This window comes from Pteropus medius, unplaced genomic scaffold, assembly GCF_902729225.1.
Source record: "Pteropus medius unplaced genomic scaffold, Ma_sr-lr_union100, whole genome shotgun sequence".
NCBI lineage: Eukaryota > Metazoa > Chordata > Mammalia > Chiroptera > Pteropodidae > Pteropus > Pteropus medius.
In genome coordinates this window covers 17,743,659-17,766,901 of record NW_024352784.1, presented here as the reverse complement: position 1 = coordinate 17,766,901, position 23,243 = coordinate 17,743,659, and the positions used below count along the sequence as shown (strand labels likewise).

Sequence of the window (23,243 nt, the reverse complement as noted above, 5' to 3'; positions counted from 1 at the left end):
TGGACTGAGACCTGCTCTGTCCAATCAGAACTGTGCAGCTATATCCTCATTTGCATCTTTACTGACCAATCAGAGTGGCTCCATAACAGCCAATCAGAATATGTGATTCTGACCAATCAGAACAGTGCTATATGGACCAATCAGACTGTGCAAATTTGGATTCTTCATTTACATAAAAATGGACCAATCAGGGGCTAGGGCAGGAATTTTCTCTATAAAAGGTGGACTGACCTTCATCTCAGTGGGAGCACTTTCATTTTTCTCAGGAGGTTTTATCAGGCAAACAATTTGCCTGAATAGAGGTTCTCCATTTACCACATCCCAGATTGAGGACTCCTGTTGGCATGAGATTGGTGGCAGCAACCTTTTGTTGACATTTTAAACCAGCAACAAGTCCAGAGGAAACCGAGGATAGATTATTGATGTCAGCTAGGTAACACTTTTTCTGCAGCTTATCTCATTTCTCTTCCTTGCCTTCTGTCCTGGAAGATCCTGTGCAGGCCAGACTGGTAGAAATGAGATGGAAAAGTGAGATGCAGCTATCCTATTGTCAGAAAAGGTCATCAGACATGACCTCACATTGACTGGAGAGCTGGATCTGGTCAATCAGAGGCTCCTCACTCCCTCCGGTGTTCTGGGAATGTACTTTCCAGCCACCATTCCCACAGCCAGAGCCATTTTTCTGGGACACAGCCTGAGAGAGTAAGGTATTGCTGAGACTAGATGGTACACATGACTGAACCCAGTTAAGGCCTCTATATATACTCATAAGATTCTGGTGGACAGATGCAGAGATTACTAGTCTGAGGCCACGGGAGACAGGTATTGTATATAAGTTCCCTTGCTGACTAAACCTGCCACCTACCTATCTGGACTGGTCTGCCTCCCTTCTTAGGTTTCTCCATGCCCTCTATGCGAGGACCAGTTTGAAATTTATGCTGGCAGCTCCTAAGGATGTGAACCAACATCCATCCTCTTGGTGGAGGAAGAGAGAGGCTTTCACTTTGAATGAAATTATCATATGGAAATGAACATTAATTACTGAACCAAAACTATCTTTTGGACTGATACTAACCAGTGTGTGTGTGTGTGTGTGTGTGTGTGTGTGTGTGTTATGTGTGATACACGCGCGCGCTATCTAAGAGGGAGTGGGCAATTTATGGAGACTGCCTGAGATTTGCATCTAATGGCAAGGGAAGAACAAACTCCACAGAATGGATTTGAATGCCCAGTTGGAATGCAAGGGCTCCTTCATTGCCCCTGTGAGGCCCATTTAGTCAATTTACTGATTGTATTTGTGCCTAGTAGTGTACCAACTGTTTAACATTTGCCACCATTTTTTGAGCACTAATCAAATGTCAGACACAGTATGTTTCATCAGCTTCCAACACACTTTTCCTGATTTATTCTACTCATCATATTCATTATTATGTACCTGCCCTCTATCAAAATAAGATTTCCTTATTTTCTGCTGCCATAGATCCCTGACATTTCCCAATCTGGCACTTTGTATAGATTTTTGTTTGTTTGTTTTAGTTTAAATAATGCCTTGTATAAATGCCCATCTCCTCCAATAGACTGTAAATGTGTGAAGACAGGTTTTCTTGGTGTGGTGACTGACACAGATTTTCAGAATTTTCTCAGTTATAGTGATCTAAGGTATTATTTTTCAGATGAGCGTTGTGGAGTTCAGAGGTAATAATGTACCTAAATTCAATCAGCTGTGGATGATGGAGTTAGAATACAAACCTTGGATTGGAGTTGGTCTCCCTAATTCCAAGGAGTATAGGAATTTAAATGGTGCACTCTCCTCTGACAGAAACAACTTGTTTTCTAAACATCTCTTGGCATTAAAAGCTAAAGATTTTCAACAACAGCAAAAAGTAATAATAAAGGAGTCTACCTGTGGATAGCATCATATTACCTTAAACCATAACGCATAATCCCAATAAGGTCTTTTTAAAAATTCCAGTGTATTTCAAAAGTATAAATTCGATAACTTGTCGTTATTTGTTTATTTCCTCTTCATTAAAGAGCTAAACGTTTTAATGTTTTGTTCATTTTAAGTCAAATACAATATACAGTCATTCCTCATCCTAATTCAAAATTGAACAACATTCCCTGTTTTTTTTCTATATTAGTAATAGATTGTATCAGTGTAGATATCAAACCAAAATTGAAGTCACTACCTCCTCTTTTTCCCTCTACGTTCAGTCTCCACCATTTGCCACTTTCTAACATGATAGACGATATCAACTGGTCCCAATTCCCTGGGCCTCTGGGTAGGTTTGGTCAATGGGAGTCCTGGTTAGAGGTGAGAGAGAGGGTGAATGGTGGGTTCAGGGTATTTACTCCCCTCTTTGTGGAGTGTCTTCAAGCTGATTGTACATCTCAAATATAAGTCACAGCTGTTCACCAAATGGTCTTCTGTATATGACTCTGGTGAGTCTGTTTTTACCCATCTCTTTGAGCTCAAGAATGGTAACAGCTCTGCAATTTCTGATCCCAAGTTATGGCATCATCCCTGTGGTTCTATACCTCCTAGCCCCAATAATTTTGTAAATATACTCCATGTTAAGCCCTCTTCAACACTGTTATCAATTTGAATGTCATCTAGAGCAGCAGTCCCCAACCTTTTTGGCACCAGGGACCAGTGCTCCTATGAGAATCTAATGACTGATGATATGAAGTGGAGCCGAGGTGGTGATGCTAGCGCTGGGGAGTAGCTGCAAATACAGATGAAGCTCAGTTGGCCAGCCACTCACCTTATGCTGTGCAGCCCAGTTTCTAACAGGCCATAGACTAGAACTAGTCTGCTGCCCAAGGGTTGGGAACCCCTGATCTAGAGGACACGACTACCAGTCAATCCATGAACTAGTGGACCTGGGCAATCAGAGGCATCTTTCTTTCACCTCGCAAACCTTCCTTGGAATGTACTTTTTGCCCACTGTTCCACAACCAGAGCTATTTCGAAGGATGCAGCCTTGAGAGAGCAATGTATTGTTGAGACTATCTGGACGGTATACATGACTGAACCCAATTAAGGCTGCCATACAAATCTTTAAGATTATGGCAGGTGGGTGGGAAGGTCAATCATCTTGTAGCCTCCCAGGACAAGCCTTGTATGCAAGTGTACTTGCTTATTAAACCTACTACCTACCAATCTGGAATGGCCTGCCTCTTTCTTCAGTCTCTCTTTGACCTCTATGTGTGTGGGGGGGCCAGCTACAGATTTCATCAGGAGTACTCCTAAGTTTGCAAATCAACAACCATCTATTTTTATGGTGACTCCGAAAGATCAACTGGGGTAAATCATCAAGAAATTTCAAAATATCAAGGAAAAAGGAAAACACTTTAAAGCTACTAGAGAGAGAAAGAAAATAACAGCAGCAAAGAATAAGAGCCAAATTAGAAATTCTCTTCAACAAGACTTGCTAACAGATGACAAGAGAACAATGACTTAAAATATTCTAAGGGAAAACTATTTCAAATTTAGAATTCCATTCCCAGCCAAGTTATTTTGAGGACAAAATAAAAACATTTCATACATTGAAGGATTATACTCTTTTTACCATAGGTCTATGCACCCTTTCTAATAATGGGACTCTAGCGAAATCTTGGTTAAAACCAAGAAAAAGATAAAGAATTTTAAAAATTGTGGGACTAAATCACAAGTTTGGTTAAAATATATCCTGTAATAGTTTACGCAGAGGTCTAAAAACAGAACCATTGTAAATTGCAAAAGACAGAAGACTCTGTGAAGACAGTCCTCATGAAAAAGAAATGAAGTGGATTATAAGCAGTAGAGTGATTAAAAGTTGTATCAGAAGTCATGGTCCAAATATGAAGAAAATAAAAGGTGTCGCATGAATTAATAATATATAGGGTAAAACACTAGTGTATCAATTTGATCTTGATAGTGGAAACATTCTCCTTGGGAGGGAGGAGAGGTGGAATTAAAAGTAGGAGCAATAATATCTTCATTGTACATAAAAGTCAAGGTGACTTTCCAAAGTTGATGAAACAGTATTAATAAATAAAAAAATTAGGGGACTAAGAATACAGAAAGCAGGGCAAAATAAATTTAAATTTATTGTTTCATAGCAGGAATTAAGATAAAATACTTTAAATTTATAAACTTAGATATAAAATAGCTGATATCTAAAAGAGCTAGTATCTTCAAATTTTAAAAACCAGCTACTTTTAGAAACTGGGACAGTCTTGAGAGGATGCCTAATAATATAATAGGGGACATTGTCTTGCTTTCCATGATGATTCCTTTTGTATGATATATTTTATCATGTACTTACTTACATATGGTTACATTATCTTGATACTTAATAAAAATAAACAGCTTCAAAAAGTACACACAAAGAAATACAATAAGAGATGTTATAAGGTGTTAAAGTGAAAGGCATGGTGAAATATACTTAGAGAATATAAGAGGGAGAGGTCATTCACGGCTAAGAAAATCAGAGAAAACTTCATGAAAGAGGTGATTTTAAATTAAAGTGTATTTTTGGTAATAAAGTATGAGAAGCCATTTCAGTTATGTGTGTGCGTGTGCATGTGTGTGTTACACTAACAAAAGCTAGTGGCTTGAGAAAGAAATCGGCAGTGCATTTTCCCTATGGTCAGAGTTAGCTATAAAAACCAAATGAAATTAAATTGTAGTGAAATAATTACAAATAATAATTTTTGTATGTCTGACACCTAGCTGGTTGAGTGCCACACAGTAGACACTTAGTACATGCAGGTGATTAGTTACTAAATGAGAGAATGAATTGCAGTGATTAAGAAATTACTTAAGGAGAGTATTTACATATGCAAAAAAGTCATAGCTTGGTATATAAAATATATCAATATATAGCATGACAAATGTGCCATAGATTGGAAAAGGGTCTCACATAAATTTCAAAGCTTACAAGACATGGCCATTATCAGCTTTGTATTCTATAAACTATCAAGTGCATATGAGGCTCAGTAAAAACAGAGGTAATGAACTGCTAATATCTGGTCTTTGTACTCAACATCATTTCAGATACTAACTGGAGAGCGGTTTAAGGTAAGGTAACAAGCAACCATGCTGAGGAAGTCCAGATTTAATATATAAGCTACAGAAACAAAACAAAATACAGAATAGACTTGAATTCTAGGCATGGGAAGACAATTAGAATGGGCTGACTTCTCACGAAGGGATTTCCTGGACATAATTAAAATAAATCAGGAAGTACTGCTCTCTGCATTTCTACTTTCTCAACTACAGGTTTTGCAGTTTGGAAAAAAAGTACTTAGTTTTATAATTTTAACCAGATCATTGTTAGGCTGGAAACACATCTACCTGTTCGCTATCATATTCCCATACCTATACAGTGGTTGGCCCAGAGTAGTTGCTTTATTGATATTTTGGGGATAGGAAAGAAACAATTCCTGAATTTCTGACTTATTGAGTTACTTCAGAGTTGATCTCGGTGTTCTCTGCTTTAACAACTTCAGTATGGTAAATTCACACTGGCTGGAAAAAGGCTCTTCCATTTCTAGGTACTGGTATGTGGTTCATATCTCTCCTACCTCCTGGCCTCAAATCTGCATTTACTGCCCTAAATGTGACCTCCATAGGATATTACTCCCTGCCTTATTTTGAATTCTATATATCTGTTGAATGAATTGACTTTTTGATCAACTCTGCCAAGGAGTTTACCCATATCGAATTTATAATTGTTTTTTCATACATTTTTCACATGGATGCATATTAAACTACATCTTCTTTATCTTGTATTTACATATACTGTGAACCAAATAAAATATTTTATAGTTACCCCTATTTTATGAGGGAGGTTTTTTCTAACTAAAAAATTGGATATAATTTGCATACAGTAAAATTTGCTTTCTCTGCTTATACAGTTCTGCTAGCTTTGACAAATTTATACAGCCATATAACCACTATTGTAATCATGATAAAGAAGTTTTATTGCTCAAAAATATTCCCCAGTGCAGTTTTGTCAACAAGTCTCCTACTCTCATATCTTGCAACTACTGATGTGTTTTGTGGTCATATAATTTTGCCTTTGCAAGAATGTCATTTCAATGAAATCATACAGTATGTAGGTTTTTTACTATGGCTTCTCTTATTCAGTATAATACATTGAAGATTCACTTACAATGTTGCATCTATCAGATGTTCCTTTTTATTGTCAAGTAGTATTCCATTGTGCAGAAATACTAAAATTAGGTTTATCCATTCTCCAGTTGAGAGATACTTATTCTTTTTCTATAAATGTGATTTGCAAATATCTTCTCACTTTTCATTTTCCTGACATTGTCTTTTGAAGAATAAATGTTTTTGATTTTGATGAAATTTAATTTATCAAGTGTTTTCTTTAATGGACCATGCTTTGGCTGTTGTATCTAAGAAATCATCATTTACCTCAACTCAAAATTTTTCCTTATTTTTTCTTTTAGAAGTTATATAATTTTAGGTTTTACATTTAGGTCTATGATTGATTTTGAGTTCATTTTTATAGAGAGTGAGAAGTATAGGTTGAGGTTCATTTAAAAATACTTTTCCCCATTGTTATCTAATTGTCTCAGCACCATTTGTTGAAATGACCTTCCTTTCTCCATTGAATTGCCTTTGCACCTTCATGAAAAATTAATTGGTACTATATGTGGACGTCTATTTCTTAGAGTCTCTATTCTGTTCCATTTATTTCTATGTCTCCTTTCTTCAACATCAGACTATACTTTTATAGTAAGTTTGGAAATCAGGTAATGTGAAACTTCCAACTTTGTTCCCTTTTTTCAAAGTGTTTTGAATATTCATTTTTTTTTCCTATCTATATACATTTTAGAACAAGTGTTGATTTCTAAAAAAAATTCATCTGGGATTTTGATTGGGATTATGTTGAATCTATAGATCAGTTTGAGGAGAATTAACATATTAACAACTTTGAAACTTCCAGTCTGTGAACTCTGGTAGGTCACTCCATTTATTTAGATCCACTTTGATTTTTTTCATCAACGTTTTGTAGTTTTTAACATACAGATCTTACAAAAATTTTGTTAGATTTTACATAAACATTTTTTTCCTGGTGCTATTGAAAACGTTACTTCAAAAATTTAAATTTGTAATTGTTCACTGCTAATATATAGAAATATAATTAAATTTTGTAATGGCATTGTATTCTTCAACTTTGATACTCAGAAATTAGCTTTAACAGATTTTTTGAAGCTTCTTTGAGATTATCTGTATAGACAATCATGTCATTTGCAAGTAGAAACAGTTATGTCTTCCTTTCTTATATGTATGCCTTTTATTTCTTTTTCTTTCATCTCCATTATATTTTTCTATTTTTATTTAGCCCGTTGTTCTAGACTATCAAGAACTTTGGGATCATAAACTGTCACCTAGTTTTTTCACTACTGATTAAAAAGTTCACTAATTTCTCATCTTATTTTTTATTCAAAAGTATATAGATGTGGAAAAATAATAAACTGAACACCTTGTACCCATCGTAGAGCTTCAAAAGTTATCAACACGTGGCCAGTCTTGTTTCATCTGTGCCTCTGTTTACTCCCTCTTTGTGCCCCGACCATTGTGTTATTTTAAAGCATATCCATATGACATATTATTTTCAGACAGAGATTTGACAGTGAACTCCTCTACTATGTTGTAAGCTATCCAACATTGGGACTGATGTCTTATCCATAATTTTATATATATCACCGGAATAGCTCAGCATCTTGTACATGGAATATATGCTCAATAATTTTTGTTGAAATAAATTTTTATGGAATCTCTCATTTTAGAAAACATTTTCTCCCTTTGCTTTTTGAAAATCAGTCTAGCTTTGAGTTTTATGTATTGAGTTATTTATACAATCTTCTTTTTGAATGACAAAACAAAATATAAGCAATTTATATGTGAGTATCAAAGCATAATAATGCAGTATATTCTCACCACCCAAGAACCAGAATTTTACCAAATTACTGAAGCTGCTATGCTCCCTTCAAATCCTCTGTGCTCTATCATTCAAAATTTAAATAACATATAGATATAAAGTTATATCCATTCTTAGAAAGGATATTGTTTAGTTTTGCTCATTTTCGAGGCTTATAAAAATGCTATCATGTTGTGGTTAAGTTTCTATGAATTATCATTATTTAGAGAATTCAGACAATTTGCATTTTATGTAATTATATGTATGGTTAAATTTAAATATACTATTTTACTTTCTATTTGTTCTGTTTTTTGTTCCTTTTTTCTGATTTTCCTGACTTTACTTTTTGGATTAATTGAACATTTTTTGGATTCTTTTTACTTTTACTTGGTTTGTTAGTTAAATCTCCTTTATAATTTTTTTGGTGATTGCTCTAAGGTTATAATATGTCTTTTAACTCATAGTCTATCTACACATTATATTACTTCATATGGAATATATGAACCTTATGACAGAATACTTCCATTTATTCCCTCCCACTTTTTGTGCTATTGTTGTCATCATTTTACTTCTTATATGTTATAAACCCTATAATACATTATTATTTATTATATTGTACACTATTTTTTCTCTTAAAGTTATTAAGAATAAGAAAATTTTTTGTATTTACTCTAACTTTTACCATTTCTGATGCTTTACATTTTTTCATGCAAATCAAAATTTGCATTCGATACCATTCTTCTGCCTAAAGAACTTTTTAAAAATTTATTGCCATCTACATTTGCCGGCTTTATGTTCTTAGCTTCTGTTTGTCTAGGAGAGTCTTTGTTTTGCCTTCCTTTTTGGTGTATAACTGCTGAATACAGACTTCTGCGTTGACAGTTTTTTTCTTACAGCAACTTAATTATGATACTCTATTGTCTTCTAGCTCACAAAATTTCTGACAAGAAATCTGTTCATTCTGGAATTCCAACTACATATGTATTTGATATTGAATCATACCTCTTGGGTACTGTGTTCTGGTTCATTCTCTTTCTGTCTTTGTCTCTTTCTCCCTCTCCTTTGGTCTTAAGTTTGGATAATTTCTGTTAAACTATCTAAAAGTTCACCATTCTTCCTTCACGTATATGCAGTCTACTGATATGTCTGTTGAAAGAATTAGCTCTGATATCAAGTTATTATTTATAGCTTTTCTATTTGACATTTTAATAGTTTCCACCTTTCTGCTAAAATGCCTCATCTTTTTATGTATGTCATAAACCATTTCCATTAGATCCTTTAGCATATTAATCATAATTATTTTAGTCTCTTATCTGATAGTTCTAACACTTGAATTATCTCTGAGTCTGATTATAATTATTGCTTTATCCCTTGACAATAGGTCTTTTTATCTAGCTATTTTTTTTTTGGGTCTGTCTCATAATGTTTTTATTGAATATAGGACATCGCTTGTAGATAGTAGAGAGTGGAGTGAATAGCATTTATGTCTACAAATGGGCATGTCTGTTTTCTCAGACTTTTAGTATGGGGGTTTATTCAATCTAGTCAGTAGTTCAACTGAGTTTGTTTTGTTGTTATAGTTACTTTCAGTATACTACAGGCTTCAAGTTCCTCCAACAGTGAATAGCCATTGCTTTGATTTTCTTGTAGGTCCTGGAGTACTGGATGGTTATTTTCTGTATTCCTGCTCTACTCTCAGCTTTCAGGAGTCTCAGTATGTCTATGTTGCAGGATTCTCTCTCCACACTCTTCCCTCTTCCTCAGGGGTAGAATGTTATTACTTGTTGCTTGCTATTAGGTTTGTTGTGGGACTGGGGGATATTTTGGTTCTCCTTGGCCAGTCTCATCTTTAGCCAGGACCTATGGATCTGGGACTTAGGTATAGGGCATTCTCAGTGTGTTCCTGCCAACTCTAGTTATAGAAACCAAACTGCCTTGTGTCTGCGGCTGATACTGGGCAGAAGGGTTTCCTGACTCTCTCTTAGGGGAACAGACTTATGCTTTGTATTGGTCCAGGACCCTGGGACATAAAGATTTTTCTTTCTCTCCCCTGAGGAAGACAACTTTGTTTCTACTCTTCCCCAAGAAGCTTTCAGGTGGCAGGAGGGGAGTGTCCTACTCTTTCTTCAGAGGGAGAAGGTTTTTGCTTCTTTCTCTTCTCCTGTGACTTTAGATAATAGGAAGTTTGCTGCCCTTCTCCAAGTGGCTTAAGATTTTTGCTTTTTATGGAGATGGGTCCAGGGAAATGGATGGTGTTTTGTGCCTGAATCCAAGCAAAAGCTATTCACCTTCTTCATACCTGCACCACTGAAGGGAGGTCTCTCTGGTCTCCTGTCCTGTCCCTAATCTTTCTTGAGAGCACTATTGAAACCCTATGGAGAAAAGCTGGTGTGCAAGTATTAACTACCCTATGTCTGGGGCTCCTAGTTATTCTAAACTTACATGCTAGCCCACGTTTAGCCTTTAGGAATATGTTAAAATTTTAGCTGATTTCTTACCTCTTTCTGGAGTGGCCCATTACTTTTCTAGTGCTCTGAGAAAGGTAAAATAATTTCCATGTTTTGTCTCTCTTTGGAGAGGCTTGCCTCTTAGGCAAATTCAATTCTTGTGGTTGCCTTATGACCTCAGCTCTCTGATATGTTCAAGAAAAGTTATGATTTTATATATTATCTACTCTTTTTGTTGTCATTAGAGTGGGAGCAACATTCTCTTGCAGCTTTCTATAACTTAAATGTAAGCAGAAATTATATGGCTTATTTTCTTCACACAACATTATGTTTTTAAGATTCATTTATGTTAATACATGTAGCTACAGTTCATTTATTTCACCTAATGTATAACATTCTATTATGTGCATATAGCACATTATATCCATTCTCCTGTAAATAGGCATTTGGTTGATTCTAGTTATTTTTATGAATGACACTGCTTTAAACACTCTTAGTCATATCTGTTGGCGCATTTTTGTCAGATATGTAGCTTATATATCTAGAGGGGTTTAGCCAGATTGTAAGATATTTATGCCAATGTTAAACCTTACAAAATAATGCTTTTGATCTTTAATTTATGCCTCTACACCTTCTGAACAATAAAGAAAAGCTGCACACATCACTTATATTTATCATCTTTCCTTTTTGTCATTGCCTATGTCTATCCTTCCTTTCTTATGTCCTCTTGAGTTCTAATTCCTCTTGTTTTTTTATATGGGTCTTGGCTTCACCTGTGGCTTATGATCCAGCTCTTGTTCTCTGGTTTTGATGTTATAACTTCATTTGACTGATATTTGACTTAGTGCTTCCTGAAATATTTTGGCTAAGAGTCACTACTGTAGCTTATATTGTGTTGAGCTATAGAATATAATATCTCTCATTTTATTAAGGCCTTCAATCCCCATCTTCAGCTCTGACAAATTGAGGCAGCATCCTGAGTATTTACTCTTTGGTCATGTGTGTGTGTGTATGTGTGTGTGTGTGTGTGTTACTGTTTGAACATTTGAGGTTGAAATAACTCCATCAATAATTACCCTTTAGGTAACCCTTTTGGTAGACTTCATTTTACTCTAGAAACTAGTTTAAGTATTAAGTGGTCACAACTCCATAGTCTTCTGCTTTGTCTTCAAGAATATTAAAAGAGATAAGTCAATTTTGTTTGTTTGTTTATTTTAGATTCCACATATAAATGAAATCATATGGTATTTGTCTTTATCTGACCTATTTCACTTAGCATAATACCCTGTAGGTCCGTCCATGTTGTTGCAAATTGTAAGATTTCATTTTTTATGGACGAGTAATATTCCATTGTAGATATGTACCACGACTTCTTTATCCAGATGTCTATTGATGGGCACTTAGGTTGCTTCTATATCTTTGCTATTGTAAATAGTGCTGCAGAAAAAAAAAAAAAAACAGACTCGTAGATGTGGAGAACAAACTGGTGATTGCCATACGGGAGAGAGATTTCCGGGGCTGGGTGAAAAATGTGAAGGGATTAAGAAGTATAAATTGGTAGTTATAAAACAGTCACAGGATGTAAGGTGCAGCGTAAGGAATATAGTCAATAATATTACAATAATATTGTAACAACTATATAGTGCCAGGTGGGTACTAGATTAATCGGGGGGATCATTTTATAAATTATATAAATGCCTTCTATACTGTATACCTGAAACTAATATAAAATAATATTAAATGCAAATGCTAATTGAAAAATAAGAATGAAAGAAAGATAAGTCAAGACTTAGATACATGGTTCAGGACAAAGTGATCTATATTTTGCCTTCAAACTATAGGCACCTCAGAGAACTGGCTTTATGAGGCACAAATAAGATACTGTTTCTGCTTTGGTCTCCTTGCAGTGAATCCGTGAGCCAGAATTAGAGTGTTCATGAAAGGCATTAATATTTGGTGCATAATATGTATGAGGACAAATTTAATGAGAGATTGTGTTTACTCTTTTACTGTCAGTTGTCTGGGAATATATTTTATAATAACAGAAATATAGATAAGAACAAGATAGAGGTTATGGTAGGAACTAAATAAACTCATTTTCTACATGCTATGAGTTTCACTTTCCCTGGGGAAATATTAATTCAAAGCAGTTATGAAGTACAGAATTCTCTTTCCTCGATAGTTATAAAATTAGGAGAAAACATGATCTATGCTCTCCATAATCTGTGCTCTCAAGATTAGAATTTAACAAAGATTAGTATGACAACCAACACCAGTGAATGCATCAATAAACACATGGTAGAAAACAAATATAAATAAGTAAGGATATGCAGAAGGATATAACTCAATGTTAAGAAATATTAGATCAGAATAGGCTAGGCAAGGATAGTTCAAGAATGAGCAGCCTCATCAAAAAGAGAACATGGCATAAATAAACATTTTGTTATCCAGAGATATGTTTTAAAAATCTATATTTTTCTATACTGAAAACTTGTCCAAATACTGTATTTAAAAATCTATATTTTTCTATACTGAAAACTTGTCCAAATAATGTATTGGAAGCAGCCAATGTCTTGCTGAAATGCCTTTTACCAGGCCAGTACATCAGATATCTAGCTGTTGTGAATGTTGGCTGCAAAGGACTCACAGCTGCCCCTCCTCTGGAGAATCGTCTGAATTCAGTGATCAAAAAGAGTGGTTCCCAAAAATGTAGCATTAATTTTATCTGGCAACTTGCTACTAGTACAAATTCTCAGACTCTACCCCAAAAATACTGAATCAAACACTCTAGTGATGGAGCCTAGCAATCTGTGTTTTATAGAAATCCATGTGATTCTGAGTCAGTGAAGTTTGAGGACTACTGTCCTAGTTGATGGGAACCACCTTGTCTTGGAGACTAGGTACCACCTCTACCCTAGCTTCAAACCTGATGACTGATACAGAGTAGAAAAGACCAAACTCTGTACTTATGGAGAGAAGGCAGCTGCTCTGTGGTGTGATTTATGCTCTAGAGAAGTAGTCAGCAAACCGTAGTCTCTGGGCCAAAATCTGGCTCGCAGACTGTTTTGTAAATAAAGTTTTCTTGGAACAAAACCAGGTACATTTGTTTTGACTCTGGCTGCTTACATGCTAGAATAGCAACTTTTAGTAGTTGCAAAAAAGACTACCTGACCTTTTACAGAAAAACTCTGTTGACTCTTGTTCTTGAGTCTCACATATTCTAGACTTGACTTGACAGCATGTCCTTGCTTGGTTCTCTTTCCCTCTCCATTCTACTTCCTTCTTTCCCTTACAGATTGCATTCAAACCTCTGCCCCAGGCTCTGCTTCCTGACAAAGGAAACTGACAAGTACACACACATGCTTCTTTATTTTTCTGCTACTTTTTCTGTGTTTGCACTGGCATTAAAGGAGCTGTGATATACTATAAACTTGCCCAGTTAGCAGATCCCTCCTAGTTGGTCTTTGGATCAGAAATACTCTTCTCAGAAAGAGATGGTGTTTCTCATCTCTACAACCCCAATTTTCTTTCTACCATTTATCTAATAGTGTCAGTGACTGCCTGAAACTGCCTTTATTACCCTAATAAGGGTCACATATTATTATTTCATTTGTATTTATAATTTATAGAGCAAAGAATTTTCCATGAAGTTCCTTACCATATAATATCTGATTTGGCCAATAGCCAAGGACTTCTGAAAATACAAATAAAATTAAAATAAAAGTACCCCAACCACCAGTGATGGTAAAGCATGGACAGGGGTTGAGCTAGGATATTATTGCAATTTATTAATTTAAAAATAATATAGAGAAAATATTTTGCCTACAGTTTACTAAATGTCCTACTAAAGGAATTAATTTTTTTAAAATAGGAGCCAGGCCTGCAATCTACATCCTGAGTTGTTTACTTTCTTGATAGTGAAGCAGCACTTTTCTATTATAGTGATGTTTTCATTGCGTGATATACTTGCAGTTGATGCTTACAATAATATTCATGGTTTCTAATGCAGTATGTTTTAAAATATTTTCTTAGTGACAAGCTGGAGAAGTAAAGCTAATATACAAAATTAAAAATATAATTAGTATCAAGAGTTGAAATAGCAAAAGTCATTTTCTGGAGGGATAAAAAGCTGAAATGAGACAAGAGAAAGAGACATTAATGAAAGAAGATCAAGCATGATGAGGTTGTACTTTAATATTAGCTGAGGATTCAGTCTGGGATGAAGAGTGAAGGGACTGTTCTTGTCTGTGTTTAGAGACAGTTAATGATTTTATAAAGTCTGTGGCTCTTCCTCAGGACACGAAAAAAGGAATAGTTTCTCTATTCCTTTATCTCTGTGGTCGGAGGACCACCGTAGGATTTTCAAATGCATGGTTTCATATGGCTTACAAGAAGGTGTTATATGTATGGTGGAAGAATGATTTCTTGATCAAAACAGAAACTTTATGAACTGAAGTTTTATTTAGAATGTCATTTGTTTATGAACTTTGGTTAAGTATTTCACATTTGAGAGACTTTTACTAAAACCCTTTTCAGCTTCCCAGTTGATTAAAAATCATTGTTGAGTACTAATAGAGTGGGTAGTGAAACATCCAAGATTTATAATTACATACTCACAGCCATTAGATTTTAATATAATAATTCAAATCTTACAAGGATCAATATAATGGAATAACAGATAATAAAACACATTTGTATACCATTTAAAAATTCTTTCAAAGTACTTTCATGTCTTTAATTTTATTTTACCCTCACAACAATACTGCAAGGGGGAATAGGTAATTAATTAATCAAGTTCAAAATAAGCTTATAATAAAAATTAATGTTTATCCCTCCCTTAAGATGGCAGCAGCCAAAGAAGACGAGTTACTTCTACCTCGGCTTCCTGAGCTCTTTGAAACCAGCAAGCAGCTTCTAGACGAAGTAGAAGTAGCAGCCGAACCCATCAGTTCCCGGATAATCCAAGAGAAGGTATTGAAGGGACTAGACCTCCTTAAGAAGGCTGCCAAAATGTTATCTCAACTTGACTTGTTCAGCCAAAATGAAGATTTGGAAGAGATTGCTTCTACTGACCTGAAGTACCTGATGGTACCAGCATTTCAAGGAGCACTTGCCATGAAACAGGTCAACCCAAGTAAGCATCTAGATCATTTGCAGTGGGCTCGAGAACACTTTTTAAACTACTTAACTCAGTGCCAATACTATCATGTGGCAGAATTTGAGTTGCCCAAAACCAAGAACAACTCAGCTGAAAATAACACTGCTAGTTCCTCCGTGACCTATTCTAGCCTCATTGCTATAACCTCTCAAAGACAGGCAAAAATAGAGAGATACAAGCAAAAGAAGGAAGTGGAACATAGGTTATCTGCACTGAAATCTGCTGTGGAAAGTGGTCAAGCTGATGATGAGAGTATTCGTGAATATTACCTCCTTCACCTTCAAAGATGGATTGGTATCAGCTTAGAAGAGATTGAGAGCATTGACCTGGAGATAAAGGTCCTGAGAGAAAAAGCCTCTTCAGCAGAGGGGTCAGTTTCTAACTCATCTCGTCAGGACAGGCCTCACATGAAGCCCTTTATTCTCACTCGGAATGCGGCCCAAGCCAAAGTATTTGGAGCTGGTTATCCAAGTCTGGCATCTATGACGGTGAATGACTGGTATGATCAGCATCGGAAATTTGGAGCATTATCAGATCAAGGAATAGTCAAGACAACATTAGAGGTCAAAAGAGCAGCTCAGCAACAGGAAGATCAGGAAACAAAGGAGGAAGAGGATGATGAGCAAACACTGCATCAAGCTCGGGAGTGGGATGACTGGAAGGACATCCATACTAAAGGCTATGGTAACCGACAGAATATGGGTTAGCCCTCCTGCAAGTCGGGACTACAGGGGCCTCACACATCTTTCCTGTGAAGGAAAGCTGTGCAGTCTTCCCCACCCCAAGCTCCTGCTTCCTTTCTGTACCATAAAGACAGAGATACTTAATCTTGCTTTGTGTTCTTGTTTTGGCATTATTATGCTCATCACGATGTATTCCAGTTTCTTAAGTGGAAAGAAAAGGGTACTGAGAATGACTGTGTATAATCAATGGCTTCATGAATATTCCTTAAAAATAATAAAAATCCCTTCTATTACATGAGACTTGCAGAAAAAAAACAAATATAATAAAAATTAATGTTTAATAGATATATAGTAGAATCATAAATAGGAGCATGTGCTTTGGACAAAACCAGAAAGATGTGGGTTCAAATATCAGCCCTGACTCTTAACTAGGTTTGTATCATTTGACATAATTGATCCTCATCTTTAAAATAAAATACACCTAAAAGTATGTATGTAAACTACTTTGCATAAAGTAACTATTCAGTGAATTTTGGTTCTTTTTATACTTACTCTGTTATATGCCTCCAAAGTTTGAAAAAAAGATAAAAAGTAGCTTCTAAGTTAAACATATAAAATGGGTAGTTGATGAATAGAACAGAAGAAATTCTATCTAAAAAAATAACACACCAAAAATAGTGCCATCAACCTAAGGTGAGGTAATTTTTAAGGTGTGTATGAATTTAGCTCTGAGTTTCCTAATATCTGAAAGGAAACCTCATTAGCTACCTAATGTTCACTATAAACAAAAGTTTACAGACAGAAAAAAACTTTTTCTTGGAATTGAGTTAAATGAGGTGAATTTCTGCAGGCCCTTTTAAAACTGATATTTGCAAGCATAGTAGACACTGCCTGGCTACAGCTTTACAAAAACAACAGAAATACTGATGAGACAGTTTTTGTATCGACCCTTAGTTTTGCTCAGGGCAAAACTTTGTATCATCAATCAGTGAAGGCATTTCTATGGAGAACTGAGATAATTTGGTCCAAGTACATTGCTTCTTGATGATCTAACTTAAAATATGGCAGGCTTGGAGAAGCTAGGAGAAAATGTATTTAGCATGTCCATTAGACTGTTTTTCAAATATTGGATGTCTTAAGCTGCCCTTGGCAGGTGCAGGCTCACAGACAATTCATGATTGAACTCTCTAACAACTACCCATGGTGCAGCTAATGTGAAAGTTGTATGCTTAGGCACCAGATGTGAGGGAGGCAGAGTTCTCATTATGTTATGAAAGTTAAGAGCTTTATTTATATTTTTGCCAACTCAGAGGGCCAACCTATTTCAGTAGTGCATTGGGGAGCAGAAGTATTTGTAGGTAAGGTTCCCGTTTTCCTTACAAAAGAGTTTTGACTTTTCTCAAGCACTTGCAAGAAATCCTTGGTTGGTTGTATTCTTCAAGTTCTGTCTCTTTTAATGCACAAAGGATGAGTTTCATCTTCATATTACAGAGGTGAAGTGTCTTTCCTAAGACTGCATTTAATAGCACATGCATTACTAGAACTTTCATTGTCTGATTCCCTGGACCAGAGTGGTTTACAGTAGTGTGGATACCTAACCTACTAAAACAATCTAGTCATGATTCTGCTTTAGCATACTACTTCTGCTTTCTTTCTGGTTCAGTCCATTTCAGATTAAATTTTCAATAATCTTGTTTCATGTAATAAAATCTGGTTTTGGATATGTGTTTCCACAGAAGAGATTTTTCATACTCAGCTAGTTATCCTGATGTCAATATATTTTCAAGTACTTTGGCTCAGTCATGTAGAGTGGACCTGATTTTTTAAAAAAATTATTTCATATTTATGTTGCTCTTGTAAATATTTTCATGTATTTTTATGATTCTTTTAAGAGTCCATATTTCAAGATTTGAAGAACAGGATGTACAGCCACCTTGTTCACATATTTGACTCATAAATGGAGTATAACAATGCAGGTGGCATAAGTTTGAGAGAAGAAACTGATGGTTATACAATATCTGCTCACTTATTTTTAAGATTCTTTTTTTACTGATGATGTTGCAGCTTCCATATGCAATACCTCTGACACAGTAATGGGGGATTATGGCAATAACACATCAGCTTAATATTCAATCCAATGTCGTACCTGGACTCTGAATGTAGTATTTCTTTATCATTATCTGTCTTATATAAGAGAAAATTTCGCGGACATGGGAAATATATCATATTCTTCTGGGTCTCATCATAAAATTAAAATTAGGCAGTTATAGCCTTTATCTTTATTGTATTTTTTATTACAAAAAATCTAAGTTCTGAAATTTTCAAAGTAAAATATGGAGCTTGCTCTTACCCCAATGCTATTTCCTTGGGGGTAACCCAAGCAAATACTTTGATATGCATTCTCTGTGAAATGATTTGTTAATATTTAGTCTCAAAATTTGAGGGTTGATCACAAAAAGAATATGTTTATAAATACATTGACTCAACAGGTTACAGAAAAAAGATTTTATGCTGGGAACAATGACAGCTGTTTAATGAGATATTTTTAAATGTGCATGTCTGATTTTTAAGCTGTGATTAAAAACCAACAAAAAATCAAATAAAAATAACATTAAAACCATCCTATAGAAAAACATGAAGTAGCTCCATTCCAACAACTCTACATTTGAGAACCAATAAGTAACATTACGGATATGTAATCTTATTCTTCATTGTTCCAGGTTTATTTAATTAAGTACAAGTAGATACAGATTTCCAGAAGTAAAACAAAGACTTTTGTGCCTCAGAAGTATAGAGAAGCACTTTATGATCATTATGAAGCATATGTTCATTAATAAATTTGCTTGAATGAAACATTTCTATATTTTTATCTACTCTGTAAACACTTCTACTGGGACTGGTGTTCATTTAGCAAGACTACGTCACACGCATGAACCAACTACATCTAGCACTGTTCTACTTCTACAACACATCTCCATTTATCTCAGGAGAGGATCATCCGGGCCTCTGCAGTACAAAACGAATTCACAGTGGTATGCAACCAAAGTCTTAGTTAACCAAGGGCAAATGCAAGATAGGGTCCCTAATTCCTTTTCTAATTACTTCAAGATTGAGTGTAGAAGTTGCCTTGACTGAGGAGCTTTCTACGATTGCTCAGGGCTGGGTTAACTGTCCGTTTTCATGATATCCTATGCACATGAAACATTCTATTATAAGTTACTGGAATTTCTAAATGGTAAGCCCTTTGAGGGTTTAAGTTATCTTACTTATGATTGTCTCCCCGTGTCCTAGCACATTTCCTGATACAGTGATCTCTCCCTAAGTGTGTATCAACTGAATAAATGAATAAATGTTTACTAAGTTTTTCATCCCTATTAATGGTTTCTAAGCTCCAGTTTCAAGGTTTTGTTGACTGTCAATGCTAGTCAGTTAACACACTCAAGAAGGCTGGCTTGTTTTTTTCTGATCCATAGCTCAGTTGTCACCACTTTCATGATTCATGAGAGGGGAACTATTTTTTCTGAGTAATGCACTGAGTTGAAACTAAGCCTAGTAACTCTGATACTCTTCTACACAGGTCATTAAGAACGAATCACCTAAAATTCTATTCCAAGAACTAAATACTCTCTTTTAAAAATATTTTATTTTTTATTATTATTTTATATTAGTTTCAGATATACAGTACAATAGTTATAGACACTGATAAAATTTATGAAATGATACCCCCAATTGCTCTAACACCCATTTGGCACTACATGCAGCCATTACAATATTGGCTATATTCCCTATGCTGTACTCTACATCCTTGTGACCATTTTGTAACTATTGATTTGTACTTTTTCAATCTTTCACCTATTTCACCCAACCCCCCAATTCCCCTCTCCTCTGGCAATCACCAGTTCTTTGTATCTGTGAGTCTATTTTTGTTTAGTTTTCTTTTGTTCCTTAGTTTCTGCATATAAATGAAATCATATGCTATTTATCTTTATCTGATTTATTTCACCCAATAATACCCTCTAAGTCCATTCTTGTGGTTGCAAATGGTAAGACTTCATTTTTTATGGCTGAATAATATTCCATTATATATGTACCGTAACTTCCTTATCCATCTATTGATGGGCACTTAGGTTGCTTCCATATCTTGGCTATTATGAATAGCGCTGCCATGAACATAGGGGTGAATAGATCTTTAAGAATTGTTTTGGTTTTCTTTGGATAAATACCCAGAAGTGCAATTGCTGGGTCATAAGGTAGTTCTCTTCTTAATTTTTGAGGAACCTCCAAACTGTGTTCCATAGTGGCTGTACCAATTGCAATCCTACCCACAATGTATGATAGTTTCTTTTTCTCCGCATCCTCACCAATATTTGTTTTTTTTGATTTATTGATGATAGCCAGTCTGACAGGTGTGAAGTGATATCTCATTGTGGTTTTAATTCTCTGATGATTAGTGACATTGAGCATCTTTTCATATTTATATTAGCCATCTGTACTTCCTCTTTTGCCCATTTTTTAAATTGGATTGTTTTGTTGTTGTTGTTACTGAGTTGTAGGAGTTCTTTATAAATTTTGCATATTTACCCCTTGTCAGATGTATTGTAGACATATACCTTCTCCCATTCGTTTTGTTGATGATTTCCTTTGCTGTGCAAAAACTTTTTAGTTTCATATAGTCCCATTTGTTTTTTCGTTTCCCTTGCTTGAGGAGAAGAAACTAAATACCGTCTTGACAAGCAAACCTGTTAAGGCAGTACCAGCACCTAGATTATTTTGCTTTGTGATTGAAGAACTAAAATATATTTGCTGATCACTGCCAGGACACTGGTGGGCATTCCTTGTATTGGGCACAGGGTAAAACACAGCATTAGAGTAGTGGGAGTCCTGCTTCTGGGGAGGGCTGGCGGGTCTCCTGCACTTCAGCTCCCTGTCCTTGGAACCCCAGCTCAAAAAGTAACTCTGGTGAGAATTATAATATTTTCCATAATGGAAATGTCTGGTTTCTTATTTCTCTGCAAATCTATAAACCACTTGAAGGCAGGATTATATCCTGTTCTTTATTGTGTTTCAACTCCTCATACATTAATGTAATATAAAAAGTAACATAGAGGTAATTATTTCTGCTCAGTGGGGGAGATTTCTCAGGTAGTATTTAAATGGGAAGTTATATGAAGATCAAGAAGCCAAGAATGTGTTTTTTGTCCCTTTCCCTTCCATAATTAAGCAGAGAAAATTAAAGTAAGCAGTTTCACCATGTATGTGTTGGAGAAGTGAGCCTTAGGTTCTTGCATTGTGCAGACATATCCAGTAGAAAATTAAATATCACCATGTTTAGAGCTATGGAACTAGAGATAATAGAGACCCTCCTGAAATCATTAATTTCTGGAATTAATTTAAAAATAGTAAAAGGAGGGGAAAGTTTTCATTATGGGAATTGGTAAAAGAAGTGAATAGCGCAGAAAAGAATGAAGCGAGACTAGATCACAGAACTTTAATAACTCCTAAGAATTGAACAAATTTTTTCTTAAGAGACGTTAAAGTGAACAAGAATGCCTTCATTCATTTATTCATTCTTTTGTTCATTCAACTATCTGCCAGGCAATGTGTTAACTTTGGGGGACTGAAAAAACACAGTTCAAGCCTTCATGGAACTCATTGTCTAGTAGTGGACAGACAAAATCAGGAAATAATAAAGTCACAATAATAATACTTTGTACTAGATATAAGTACAAAGTATTAAAGAATACATAGAAAAACTTAATACATCTTGAGAGATGAGAGACAGCTTTATAGAGAATGTGAAAGCTGAACTTAGTATCAAAATCTTGAAGGGCAAGGTAAGGAAAAAATTATGAGTAAAGGTTTAGGAAAATCCCCCTACCCCAGAAAAACAAAATCATGATCTATATAAAGGAGTAAAAATACTTAGGTGTTTTAGAATGTAAAAAGCCAGACATGGAGTTATTGAAGATGACATTGAAAGGTAAGCAGGGTCACATCTTTGTTATGTTCAGGAGCTTGAACTTGTAGTATAAATAATGTGGAGTCATTGAAGGGTTTTAAACCAAGGAAATGTATTTGGATTTTAGATAAACCATGGTGAAGAATGGTTGGAGGATGGGTTCCATAGAGAAGGCAATGAAGTTAAGGAGTTATGTGAGTGGTCCGGATGAGAAATAATGAGTTTAAACCAGGGAAGTTGTTGTAGGAATAGGACAAAGGAATATCTTCCAGGAAACATTTAGAAGGTCAAGTTGGAATTCTTTAGAAATTCACTTTAATGGGATGAGAGAGAAAAGGTAAAAAGTATGGATGACTTTTGCTGGTTCAGTGGGTAGACGTTGACAAGAACAGAGATAAGACTATGGGAGAAGCAAAAATAAGTGTAGTTTTGTGGTTGTTGAGTTGATAAGTTTGAAGTTCCAGCTGAATATAAATGTGCAATACTAGCCAAAGAAGAATATAATGCAGATATGAATTTGTATATGTCATCAGTGAATAGTTTGAAATCACCAGAAGAATCTTATTGGGTATTGTTTTATGTATGTATATATTGCATATTCATGTTATAAATATTCAAGTTATAAATATTTACATATAATTAAATATATTTATATTCAATGAGTATCTAATATATATTATATATTGTCAATATTAAATATACTACAATATGAATTTTATATAAATATACATATTTGTATGTTAAATTAACATAAATATTTATATATTTGTATTTATACTTAAGTTATTTTGCTATTGAGCATAATTTAGAAGGCGACTACTCTATATTCCAAAAAATAGCAATGCATTGTGGTCATTGACACTTATGCCTTACTTCCAAGATTTCTGTAGTCAAGAGTGAATGATTGGGTTTATTGACTTTAGGCCTAGTGATTATTAACTTTTTATCTAGTACACAAAACCTCAAATTATCAGGACTAAGAAGTTGTCTGTAAAACTTCAGGCTATAAAAATGCATTATGTTTGAAAATTAGAATTGTAACCATTCCGGAGTAAT

General features: G+C 35.0%; 1 protein-coding gene across 1 annotated transcript in view; it reads left to right on the top strand.

The window, feature by feature from the left end:
• The window catches only part of LOC120590054 (immunoglobulin-binding protein 1-like), a 49,431-nt gene extending 33,079 nt beyond the window's left edge, over window positions 1-16,352 (top strand). The window contains exon 2 of the mRNA XM_039847665.1: window positions 15,230-16,352. Within this exon, the coding sequence (XP_039703599.1) occupies window positions 15,230-16,252 (1,023 nt within the window). The 3' untranslated portion in view covers window positions 16,253-16,352. The remainder of the gene's footprint in view (window positions 1-15,229) is intronic.
• The last annotated feature ends 6,891 nt before the right edge of the window (window positions 16,353-23,243 follow it).